The sequence below is a fragment of the Lotus japonicus genome, chromosome 1 (genome assembly GCF_012489685.1).
Source record: "Lotus japonicus ecotype B-129 chromosome 1, LjGifu_v1.2".
NCBI classification, from domain to species: Eukaryota; Viridiplantae; Streptophyta; class Magnoliopsida; order Fabales; family Fabaceae; genus Lotus; species Lotus japonicus.
In genome coordinates, this window is record NC_080041.1 from 8,983,567 (window position 1) to 8,996,993 (window position 13,427).

The 13,427-nt window shown below is 37.2% G+C and overlaps 2 protein-coding genes across 2 annotated transcripts; both read left to right on the top strand.

The window, feature by feature from the left end:
• The first annotated feature begins 664 nt into the window (after positions 1-664).
• LOC130733468 (uncharacterized) lies at positions 665-7,857 on the top strand. The gene is made up of 11 exons (XM_057585684.1): positions 665-792; positions 1,596-1,713; positions 1,941-2,037; positions 2,487-2,593; positions 3,339-3,461; positions 3,792-3,945; positions 4,459-4,519; positions 4,613-4,995; positions 5,290-6,913; positions 7,092-7,497; positions 7,601-7,857. The coding sequence occupies exons 1-10, from the start codon at positions 665-667 to the stop codon at positions 7,336-7,338; spliced, it is 3,042 nt and encodes a 1,013-aa protein (XP_057441667.1). The 3' UTR covers positions 7,339-7,497; positions 7,601-7,857.
• A 1,598-nt stretch (positions 7,858-9,455) lies between these two features.
• On the top strand, positions 9,456-12,067 carry LOC130733469 (plant UBX domain-containing protein 4-like). Its single transcript, XM_057585685.1, has 4 exons — positions 9,456-9,980; positions 10,653-10,935; positions 11,312-11,407; positions 11,495-12,067. The coding sequence occupies exons 1-4, from the start codon at positions 9,484-9,486 to the stop codon at positions 11,894-11,896; spliced, it is 1,278 nt and encodes a 425-aa protein (XP_057441668.1). The 5' UTR covers positions 9,456-9,483; the 3' UTR covers positions 11,897-12,067.
• The last annotated feature ends 1,360 nt before the right edge of the window (positions 12,068-13,427 follow it).

The window sequence follows — 13,427 nt, forward strand, 5'->3', positions numbered from 1 at the left end:
TAAAAAAATTAATGAATGTTATTGTTGAAGATATTCTAAGAGCGTTCACTTCTAACATTTTTTTATGAGTAATGATTTACTCACTTAATTTGTTTTCCATCTTATTTTCACTATTTTTTTCTTATCCCTCAATTATTTACTTATCTCACTCTCGGTGCGAGTATAAGAAATGAAGCATTATTCTTTTCTTATAAAAAGTACTTATGAAACTGTATTTGAACAATTGACCAACATGAAATTCTTTGTATTTGATTTTGTATTATTACAATGAAACCCGAACGCCATGCAAGTAGGAGCTTGTTCTTGACAAATTCGGTTCTCGAGATCGCTCTCTCTCCCTCCCATCAACAAGCAGATTCCACTCCAATCATCAAAACATGAAGCTGAATCCAACACTCTCCTCACACACCATCATCATTATCAGGTTCAGGTTCTTAATTTCACCCTTCATCAACGTTACGTTGTTATATATTAACATTCGGATCCCTTCACTTTTACGTAAAATCCACTAATCGCTTCAGTTTAATTACAACTCTTCATTGTTTTTCATTGCTTTCTATTACTATCATTTTCGACGATTTTGTGGATGTTGGAGCACATGAATGCTAATTGGCTAATTGCCTTTTGCAGGAATTAATGGTGGTGGTGGTGGTGGAGGAGGAAAATGCAGCGCGCTCCGGTGACAGTTGAGGAAGTGCAGTTGGAAAAAGCGGTTAAGGAAGAATGCCAATGGGAGAATCTTCCCAGGCGACTTCAACAAACCCTGCCTTCCAAGGAAGAATGGCACACAAGGTTACCAATAAATAGATATGCTGCTATGTTATTCATAATGTCAACATTGTTAAGTGTTATGGTTAATTACTACCTATTATTTTATCGGATTTAGTTGGTAAACTTAGGGTGCGTTTCGGTAAACGGTTTAATTAAGTGCTTATGGCAATAAGCGTTTATCGCTTAGGAGCTTAGTCATGAACTAATTTGAAAAACTTATTGAAATAAATAACAAAAAGATTATTGATAAGCATAAGCTCTTATCTTATTCATAAGCTAATTTGAAATTCTTATGAAAATTAGCTCAAAGCAGCTTATGGGTAGGCTATAAGCCGTTTACATTAATTATCTCAAACACATGCATAAGCACTTATTCTATAAGATAAGCTCAAATAAGTTCTTCTAAAATAATTATCACTGTTGAAAGAGCTATGGTGCTAGGCAGAGTCACAGAGCACTTTATGAAGATTTTAATGGGCTTGATCCTTGGTCTAGAAATACCTTCTGGTTTCTTTTATTTGGTTGTGAAAAGCATGTCTTTCAACTATAGAAGTAGATTAAATTTTCATAGGAATGAGGAAGCATTTAAGTTTCAATGACTAGAGGGCCTATAACTAGAAAATCAACATCTGTCCCTAACAAACAATAATTTATGATTTTCAGAGCTAATACTCATTTATGTTTACATTCGTTCAATTAAGTTTCACAAGGTAGTACACATCATCCATATCAGGGCTAATTTGTTGATTTCTTGAATGATTCTTTTGTAAATACATAATTATAACACTGCCTTCTCTATTTCTGGCCATGAAAATTTTATGCAGGGTAATTGAATACTGCATAAAGAAGAGACTTCAATGGAATAGCTGTTTTGTTCGTAAAGTTTGTAAAGAAAACGAGTATTATGAAGTCATGATGCGCTACTTGCGGAAGCATCTTGCTGTATGTGCTTTTGCAGAACGTCTGTTACAATCTGTTTGCTTACTTCAACTTAAATCAGAAATTGTATACCAAATCCGCTGATACTAAACCTTACATTACATTCCTGTGTTCCTGCTCACGTGATCAGAAAACTATGCTAGAATTTTGTGTGGAGAAAAGTGAATTTATTATGCTTCACAAATAAAACTTGTTATAGAAGCATTTAATGTGTTTGTTTTCACTTGCAGCTGTTTCCTTATCATCTGGCGGGTTATGTGTGCCGTGTAATGAGAGTATCACCTTTCAGATATTACTGTGATATGATTTTTGAAGTAATGAAAACTGGTAACTTTATTACTTGTTTCAATTTCAACTGACTTAACTTCTTGCTTGTAGATTGAATTTTTTTCCTCTTGTTTACTATTTTCATTAGGGAAAAATAGAATGATATTAACAGCAGAAAGATCAGCTGATACTTTAATGGCCTTTGCTTTCACACAGCAAGTATTCCTTCATTACAGGATTATTTTTTAAGATTTAAGTAGAAACTGGAGAGCATAAACTAAACAAATAATTGAGAGAAAATATCTAAAAGTGAGAGCAGTATGCAACTGTGCATATTTAAAATTAAGGGAAGTATGGAACTGATTAAATCCATAGTATACTTAGCTATATTAACTTGGCTTGCATTTGTTAGTTAGTCTGCTATAAGGTACATAAATATGTTGAATATACAATTTGTTTGAATAGAAGCTGGCCTTAAAATATTTTATGGACGGTTTCATTATCTGCAGAGCAACCTTATGACAGCATCCCGAATTTTAGTGCTGCGGATGCTTTTAGACTTACAGGAATTGGGAGAAATGAATTTATTGATATAATGAACAAGTGCAAATCTAAGGTACTGCATATATGTTCCTGTTCGTTACACATAAATGTGTATGTAATACCTGCATAGTTGAATTGCATGTATGATATTTTATGAATGTCTAGTTTACCTGTAGTAGTCCCTGTCTACATAGTACCTTCTATTCTATGTGGGGAATATAAAGTTAAGAAAACTTCTATGATCCTTTGCATTAGCTGACACTGGCCTCAAAGTCGATGCCAAAATAAAGAAGGCTCAACGATTATCTTCTTGATAAGGTAATTCTCCAGTGTCAAAGACACTGGAAAAGCTATCATTTAGGTACTCCTTGCAAGAGAGACATAAGATTGCATTAAATATTCTCTATGACATTACATAGGATAGGAAGGAAATCTGTGATTATTTTCTTGACCTTTTGCGGAATAGGAAATACGGTTAATCAGGGAAGTAGTAAAATAGAAGTAGAACTTGGAGAAAGAAGTAAACCTTGAAGAAGAAAGGTGATGTCTGTCATGTCTGCAACTGTATGCCTTTTGACCAGACTCATAGAGAGCATGATGAACTATCCTCTTGAATTGTATATTTATTGTATTTCATTCAGTTCCTCATATATTTGAATTTTATGAGTTCACTGACTTCACTGTCCCCTATCTGGATAATGATTTGGATTTGCATATTAGCCTCAGCTAGGCTTGGTTATATCATCAGGCTCAATGGTAGGATATCACCTTTATATGAATCTTGTCTGACCTTCCAATTGCTCTTTTGGAATATCCAGAAAATAATGTGGAAACTGAACAAGTCAATAGCAAAAGAACTTTTGCCTACTCAACCTGTGGATTTTCCTATTGAACCGTGGTGGGGAGTTTGTCTTGTGAACTTTACCTTGGAAGAATTTAAGGTGGGGTATGTCTTTCACCCTTACAAGACAGAGGAGGGTTCACTTATTTTGTTGTTGTTGGCATTGAGAAATAACTATTGGAGAAATACTAGCATACTACCAATAAATGCTTTCATTTTCTCTTTTCAAGGTGGAATCCTATGCTGGCTCATAACAATGAGCAGCCTCAAGTTCTTAAGTGAGGCCAGCATGATATTTTATCCAACAACAATGGAAGTATCATAAAAGTGTCAAATAATATTTTGCTAGCATTCCGCGTAACTTTTGCACTTTCTTGTGGGATCTAGATTATGTCTTTTTCTTCTTACCTTTTCTTCTCACCTTTCATAGAAACTCTCAGAGGAGGAAATGGCCACAGTAGACAAAGTCTGTAAGGAGGAAGCTAATTCATTTGCCATGTTTAATCCTGACATTGTAAGGGGTCTTTACATACGAGGACTGATCTATTTTGATGTTCCTATATATCCAGACGACCGACTTAAAGGTGTGTCCTCTGTGTTTATGTATTGTTCTATGTTAATTAGTTTTACTTTGATGACCCGATCAAAGGTATAATTCCTATGATCTATGAAGCTTCATAATTTAAATTAGTGTAAACCACTCTCATTTTGGTCAAAACCTAGGCAACTATCCAACTAATTTGACCATACTGGTTCCTCAAAATTTGAAACCAAACAGATTTATTTATGGTAGTCCTTCTGAACTAAACCGCACCTATTGGAGGTTAGTCTAGTTTATCAGTTCAAAATTATTGAAAATAATTTTTCCAAGTTAGCTTCACTTACTTGAATAAATTCATCAATAAATGCTTACATATATAAAAAACAATCCGAACTCTCCAGATAGCACAGTTTCATGGCAAGTTTCATAATAAATACCACACTTGGCAAAAATCAACAGATAAGAGAGGCATAAGTATATATAATATGTAAAACGCTATTTTTAGAGGCTCTTTCCCTTCAAATGATTTCAATAATATTTATGTGTGGTGACTCAGTTTCCAGGCTTGAAGGTTTCATTTCCAACAGGGAGCAGTCATACGAAGATCCTATTGAAGAGTAAAGCAGTTGTTTCAGTCTGTTTCCATCATTTTTGTTCAAAGTTTTTATTTCCATGTAGTTCAAATCTAATGCTGGACCTCTTGCTTTCAGGTTGTTGTATGCAGTTTTTGTAGTTACAAATGAAAATGCAACTGTTAGGGAGTTGGCAACAACCCTACAGGCTGACTTGTTACAACTGCAGGCTGCTGCTGCTTTTGTGTGTCGTTTGGGATGGGCAACAAAAGTAATTGATCCAGAATATATTCTTGAAGACTCAAGTATACCTGCTGCGTCTCCTAGAAGCACAGTCAGTGATGAAGATGCTTCTGTTACAAGTCTGGGTTCTGAGAATATGCTTATTGATAATGACTCCATTCAACAAGGGGATACTTCAAGTTCAGGGAAATCAGGCCCTCGTTCTGCCTATACTCGTGTTGCTTTCATAGTTGATGCGAACATTACATCCTATCTTATGATGGGGTCTGTTTCACCAGGTTTATACCTTTTACCCCCCATTGCTGAAGCTTAAGTTCATTTGGTACAATTTTCTGAGTGTATCACATATTTTAGTGAAGTCAGCTTGTGCTGACCAAAAAATTATGAGAAACCATGAAGGTTTCATATGACCTTTTATTGCCTGGTATCAGGTGTGGATGAGTAAGTTGTTATTAGTTACTAGTAGCCTTTGCTTTGGAGTTGTAAATAATTTGGTAGCTATCCGGTTAGTCTTGCTATCTGTCTGAGATTGGTATTTGACGAAAATCATACTCCTTGTTGAACTTTGTCAGGCCTGAAATCTCATGCCGTTACACTCTATGAAGCGGGGAAATTGGGTCATGCCAGCATTGGTGATCTTTGCGAGGATCTTAGCACCCTAGAGGGTGCAACATTTGAGGGAGAACTACAGGAATTTGCAGATCATGCTTTTAGTCTTCGTTGTGTGTTAGAATGTCTACAATCAGGTGGAATAACTACTGATAAAAAAGAGGAGGGGGGTTTTGATAAGCTGGATATGACTACCTCAAGTAATGAGAAGTTAATTTCTGTGATATCTGAGCCTGAAATTTCTTTGGCTGAGAGATCAGGAAACCCTGGTGTTGTAGAACCTGTGTTAAATAATGATGATTCAATAAATTTTGATTCAGAGAAGCATGTGGAGGCTTCTGTTTCCCCTGAACTGGATCACAGTAGTATGGGTGATAGAGCCCATTCTATTACTTTGGAAGATGACAGTACTCACATTCAGGATACAGATGAGTCAGATACAAATTTCCATAGCAATGAGAAACTAGTAGCAGTTGAAGGGTCAGATGTTGGAGCAGAATTGCTAAAGAGGACAAAGAAATATCGTGTAAACATTCTCCGATCTGAAAGCTTGGCTTCTCTTCCACCAGCAACTCTCAATCGTTTGTTTCTACGTGACTATGATATCCTTGTGTCCATTGTGCCCCTTCCTCATTCATCAATTCTTCCTAGATCTGATGGTCCAGTTCATTTTGGTCCTCCCACATATTCTTCTATGAGTCCTTGGATGAAATTGGTATTATATTCAACTGCAGCTTGCGGGCCTGTATCAGTTGTTCTGATGAAAGGACAGTGTCTCCGCTTGCTTCCTGCTCCATTGGCTGGTTGTGAGAAAGCCCTTGTATGGTCTTGGGATGGCACTACAATATCCGGCTTAGGAAGGAAGCTTGAAGGAAATTTAGTTAAGGGAGGTATACTCTTGCATTATTTAAATTCACTTCTTAAACATTCAGCAGCAATGGTGCTTCCTCTCAGTAAGTGTGATCTTAATGAATCTGGAAAAGTTACTACTTTGGATATCCCTTTACCCTTAAAGAACTCAGATGGGTCAATCGCCTCGGTAGAAGAAGAGTTAGAAATATGTGAAGAGGATCATTCTAAGGTGAATTCTATGTTGACTAATTTGGCAAACAAGATGGAACTGTGGACAGTTGGTTATATTCGGCTATTGAAATTATTTAATGGAACAGAATCAGGTCAGTACTCTTCTGAAAAGAAGTATGAATGGGTTCCTTTGAGTGTGGAATTTGGGATGCCTCTATTTAGTCCAACATTGTGCAATAATATATGTAGAAGGATAGTTTCATCGGAGATGCTCCAATCTGCCTCATTTAGTGAACACCATGACGCAATGCAAAGCTTGAGGAAAAAGTTGCGTGATATTTGTGCGGAGTACCAATCAACAGGTTTCACTACAAAGCTTTTTTACCAGACAAAGCAATCCAAGGAGTCTTTTGGACGACATATGCAAGCTAGTGGAAGGTGGAATCCACTTATGGATCCTTCTTCTCCCATTTCAGTGGCATCAAGTGCACATCAGAGGTTTAAACTTGCTAATCGGGAACGCTGCCAAACTGAAGTGTTGAGCTTTGATGGCTGTGTTCTTAGGTTTGTTGCTGAATTTCTATTAAATGATACAATGCTTGAACATTGCTTAGCTTTTTCTTGTGATAAAATTCAATTAGCATTACACTGGAAACTATAAAAAAGGAGGATAGTTTTCTGTAAGGTTCATCATTATGATTTCCTAATCATCACAAATCTTGCTTTTGAATTCTGCGTGCAGATCATTCGCATTAAGTAGTGCTGATGAAGTTGCCACAAGAACTACTAAAGAAGCCCCTCAAGCCGATACAATAAAAGCTGAACCAGAAGAAAATGATAGTAAAGAAGCAATCCTTCCTGGTGTTAATCTTATTTTTGATGGTTCTAAGTTGCTTCCATTTGACATAAGTGCTTGCCTCCAGGCTCGCCAGTCCATTTCCTTAATAACAGAGGCAGCAGCTGCCTCAGCATATGTAGCTACCAAATAGATTTGCATTCATTATAGGTTAATCCCCTTCGAATCTTGGGTATACACGAACGGCAATGCTAGCGAGAGACACTTGCCAATTTCAATGCTACTGTCTGGTTTGCATGCATCTTCAAGATTGATGGTTGTACACAAACTTTGGGCTCACCTAGGAGTTAAGGTTCGATTTTCTTTGCTGGTGTCCGCGTGCTTTAACAGTTCGGTAACACCTTTTATGGATTTTGTACGCGTTATATATAATGCGCATCTTGTATTTGTTCCAGGTTTTGTCAGATCAGGAAATTCACATCAGTTGGAGCTAGATATGTAATGGTCATTGAACAATGTATGTAATGTAAGTCAGGAATATTTTTTTTTCTCCTGTCACATACATGCAGCAAAAAGGACATTATCACCAGGGGCTCATATTTGAAGATAACATAGTCATTGGAAACTCCTTAGCTTCTTCTATTCCATTTTTAAAGATGTGAATTGACTTGTCTTTACTCTAGCTGCTTCCTCGTTTATTACTCATTTTTAATCTCATAATAATGCTTTAGGCTAATTAATCAACTAGAATACATTTATTTGTTTGCTTGAGAATGCATTTTTTACTAGTGCGGGGAATGGTGATATGTTAATCTAGGAGTAATAAACTTTGAATTAGGAGTTATGAAGTTTTGATGAAGGAAGTCTTTACTCTTTAGGACAGTTGAATTATTTGTCCCTTAATAAGGAGTGTAAACAAACTTGTTGTCTACAATAAATTACATAAAGCAGCACGCTACACGTTTGTTTGAGAGCCGAACGAACATTCATACTTTCAAAGAAAAAAAAATTCAACAAAAAGCTACCATTTGAATCCAAGATTTGCTTTTTCTGAAGGTTTAGTTTTGTAGAATTAAGTTAGAAAAAACTAAGTTTAGAAGAATGCATTTTGGTAGAACAATTTGTGCCAGTGAATGATAATGCAATAGTAAGTTTAAAATATTTGTTTTTTATTTTGATATTATGATAGAATTACTTTTGAAATGCATATATAGTTATATTTTATGATATTATAGCTACAATGAGTTCCTCTTAATGAAAAGGTAATACATTTTTACTCATCTCAACAGATTTTTATTCTTTACTCATCACAAACTAGTAAGAAAAATGCTACAGGACACGAGATTTGACGCACGACCACGTCATTTATGAGTCATAAATAATATATAAAAAAACGACAAAGCAAGTCATTCGCGCCCAAACTTCTTATTTTGAAATTGTAGCCGCCGAAATCCATCTGTTTCATAAACTGTCGCCATCCAAATCTTTATGTTTCAGAAATTGATGCATCACCGTCGCTGAGGAGAGTTGCATTGTCGAAAAGAGTTGTTTCATCGTCGCATTGAAGAGAGCTGGTCATCGTCATTGAGAAGGAGAGTTGCATCACAAAGAAAAGTTGTGTCGTCGTTGCATTAGATTAAACTTAGTAAACCATTTTGAACATATTTTTCTTTCCTTACTATTATTATATCCAAAGTCCAAACTAATTTTCATTAAATCCTCATAGGGTACCATTACAGGCGCCCACAGGGATGAGTAGTTAATATGATTGAGGTAAGGGTAATTGTAAATGAAGGGTCAGGGTTTGAACACTAAAGAAAGATAATTTGTACTAATTTAGTAACAACTAACATTAACTCATAAAAAAAAACCCATTACAGGTGCCCACCCAATCATTTAGTTTCATCTCTTTCTCTTTAATTCAAATTTCCAAAATCCTATTTTGATGATTCAACTTACAATGTGCATATAGTTTTTGAAACAAAATCAAACATCTATCTAGTTCAAAGATTTGTTTATTTTTTTTTTTTGAAAGTAAAGATTTATTTGTTTTTCAAAATACTTTCATTAATTAATAGTAAGAAAATAAAAACATTATTCTATCCTTTTTACCTATCAAATTCAAAAAAGGGCTTAAATCGATTAATTGAGTATGCGTGTGAAAGTGAAAAAGAAAGGATTCGATTTCGTAGAGTCCTAAATCCTAATAGAAAGATTAGAAGATCGACGCGCGAAGTAAAGCAACGAAACGGTGTCGTATGGCATGAAGCAATCGAGTGCGTGTGAAACTACTATATATAGTCACACACAGAGAGAGTGTGTGAAGCAACAATCAACAATGGAGAGCAGCGAAGATCCCAAACCCGACGGCAACGCCGCCGCACTCATCGCCGCATTCTGCGAGATCACCGCCTCCACCAAACAACAAGCCCTCTTCTTCCTCGAAAGCCACAATTTCGACCTCGACGCCGCCGTCTCCACCTTCCTCGACGACGACGACAACACCCTAATCAACCCCACCACAACCGCCACCGCAACCGCCGCCGCCGACGACGACGAAAACGAAAACGACGCCGTTTCACCCTCCGAGCCTCAATCCCCTGACTTCTACCCTTCCCCGTCTCCCTCACGCTCGCCTTCCCCTTCCCACTCCCCCTCTCGCGCCCCCTACGAGCTCCGATCCCGCAGGTCACTCGGCAAGAAACCTTCCTCCTCGTCTTCCGGAACCCGCCGCGGTGGAATCCGCACGTTCCGTGATCTCAATCGCGGATCCGGTACCGATTCTGAATTCGATGAACCGCCTCCGGAGGAGTACTACACTGGTGGTCAAAAGAGGTGAAATTCAATTCCTCATGGTTTTAGTTGTGGAATTCTCTTGATTCTTGAATAGGTTTTGATTCAATGCTGAAAACTTTAGCAATTGGGGTTTTTATGTGCAAATTGTAAAACCTAACATCATGCTAATAGTCAACTTCACTTACCAATGGGTAGTGGTTGGTTCAAGTCCCCTTATGCAATGTCTCGGGTTCGAGTCTTGTGGGAGAGTTAGCCCCATGTGGATGTTCCGGCTCGAACAGGATTGCCTCCGAAGAAGAGTCTTGCACCAAAAAAAAATAGTCAACTTCCCTTTTGTGATTGCTATTTATGACATGTGTATTTTTCTTTCTCATATTAATAATGCACCTGTTGTTTTCAATGTTGCAGTCTGATTCAAAGGTTTAGTGTTGGTTTGGTTTTCAGTTTGAAAGTGTTTTCACCCAACGGAGGTTCAAAGCCTCGTTCATGTTTAGGGCATTGGAATGTGTGATCTCGAATTTCAATGCCCCGAACGGACTTCCAAACTGAAAACCAAACACAGCCTCGGACTTTAGCAATTGGGATTATGTGCAAATTGTGAAACCCAACATTATTATGCTAATACTCAACTTCATTTGAGATTGCTATTTTTGACATGTGTGTATTTTTTTTCTCATATCAATTATGTACTTGTTGTTTTCAATGTTGCAGTGGAATGCTTGTGCAAGATCCTACCAGAGGTGGTGGGAACAGTGTGGATGATATTTTTGATCAAGCAAGGCAGGTAGCTGTTGATCCACCTCCAACTGAAAACTCTTCTAGGTCAAGGAGTTTCAGTGGAACTGCCAGGTTGCTTTCTGGGGAGACATTGCCGTCTGCTCCTCAACCGGTAGGGGAGATCACGTACGCGATCACGTTCTGGAGGAATGGTTTCTCGATCAATGATGGTCCTTTACGGAGGTTGGATGATCCACAAAATGCTCCATTTATTGAGGTAACTTGCTTTGAAGTGTTTGTTTCCATAATCTAATGTTTGTCTTCAGAATTTATTGAATGCTATTTATGCACTCTTTCTAGTAGAATTAGAGTCTGTTTAGGTAAACAGTTTGATTTATCACATAAGTGCTTATTCATAAGACTATTTGAGAAGCTTATTGAGATAAACTTAAAGGAACATATATGCAGATATGAGCATTTATTGATAAGCTAATATAAGAAGTTTATGAAAATAAACTCAAAAGAGTTTATAGGTTTCATAAGTTTACCCTAACACTTATGGATAAGTGCTTATACTATAACATAAGCTTGAATAAGTTGTTTCAAACATAGTCTTAGTATTATATACTTATCATTAGTTAACCTCAATGCAGAGCATAAAGAAGGGTGAATGTCCCAGAGAGCTTGAACCAGTTGATCGAAGGACTTCGGTTCATGTCAACCTCTCAAGGCGTGAAGAAAACTACCCTGTATGCCCCTTTTTCTTTTCTCATCAGCTTTGGATTTGTGTTCTATCTGTGTAGGTTTTAACCTTCCCTTTTTCTTGATATATACAGGAACCGGCGAAGCCACGCCATCTTCCATTCCGGGGGGTTGGAAGAACCTTAGGTAGCAGCAGCTCCGGCAGTGAAGCTGCTGGTGAACCTATTCAAGCAACTGCTGCTGCTGCTTCTTCACGAAGTACAGCTCCAACGCCAGAAATCGGTTTAGTTGTGGATGATTCCAAGCCGGTGACATCAATCCAGCTAAGGTTGGCTGATGGTACGCGCATGGTTTCTCGCTTCAATCACCACCACACAATCAGAGATATTCGAGCATTCATTGATGCATCAAGACCTGGCGGAGCTAGAAGTTACCATATGCAGACAATGGGTTTTCCTCCCAAACAGCTCACTGATTTGGAGCAGACTATAGAGCAAGCTGGTATAGCCAATTCAGTTATTATCCAAAAATTGTAGGTTGTTTACCTGTTTTATTTCCAGTCAAATTGAAATTACTTTATCTATGCTTAGATATTGATTTATCTACTTTGTGAATTTCATCAAATGTTCATTGTTTTGGTATAATCCTCTATCCCAAATTGCTTTCATGGTAAATGATAATTGAATGGAGGCCAGAATTACCAGGAATGGTACTTGGTAGTGCGATTTTTTGTTTGGTCACATTGCCCAATAATTTTGATTTGAGTTAATTACACTTTTGGTATCCATGTACTAATGTTTCTGCTGGTAAGATGTTATCAAAAATCGTATTCACAAAATTATACTAAGTTGTAAGTTCAATTCTTGACCTAATTCCCTTCATATTCCAATTTTGAACTAGCATTAAGTAAAAGAGTTCACACTTAAAAATGTTACTATGCAAGAAATGAGCACTTCTCCTTGAGCCATTCCAATAAGAGTTCGCTTAAATCACATCAAATGCATCACCTAACATAATTGTCTTGAGTCCAATTTCTTTCACTACAAAGATGAGATGTGCTGTAACTTCACAAGGAAAAAATGAGTCACGTTCACAACTCCTTTTTATGAATTTGTTGTTTCTCTCCCACTCTGTTTTTACTGTTTAAGGTAATTATTTGCTATCTAATGTCATCCACTACCATATACTTAAAAATATTGTAAGATACCGACTACCTTTTTTTGTTTTTTACATATCATGAGATTCTATTATCGGTTTGTATTGGAGATAATGTTAGGGTAGGTCAAAGAATGGTTCTTGTTGGCGAACCATAAGCATTTTTTTTGTGAAAAACTAGCCTACATGACAAGATATTGAATGAGCCAAGACTAGGGTGATCATTAATATTTTAGTCCAGTAGTGCATCAAGGGATATTTTGGTGATCTCCCTTCGACTCTTCCCTCCCTCCCACAGTCCCACTCTACCCCTCCTATTCACCTAGGCTCTGGAGGTAGAACCAATTTCGATGATGATGTATTCAACTCATCAATCCATAACACTACATGTACTGCTTTCTCTCTTCTACTTGTTGTCTAGCACATGAGAACCATGAGTTTTAGCAGTATCATAAAGGAAGAGGCTTGTTAAGATGGGTTTGAGATTCGTCACTATAGAGAAGTGGCTATTGACGTTGGGCACCTTGTGCTCCAACACTAACTCAATGGTGTATGATTCTACACAGATTTGAGAAAAAACATTGAAGCTGCACAAATCTGAGAAAAAACGAGTGCCACCACTAGAAAGGCAAATTTTTCTGGAGGAATGATGTGCGAACAATTGTTTTTTTTTTTTTTGATAAGCGTGCGAACAATTGTGTGGCTATCCTATGTGTTCGTTAAAGGGATTGGTGACATGTTCGTTCTTTTGTTCATGCACGACTAAAGGTTCTCATCAATGGCAAATCAGGGGTTCAATTTTTCTTTTTGGGTGATGCATATATGAAGGAAAAACTTGAGAGAGGAAATAACTCGCTGGCAGTGGAAAATGAAGCTCTAACAATGTTGAACGACAATGAGAGGCGAAGCTCC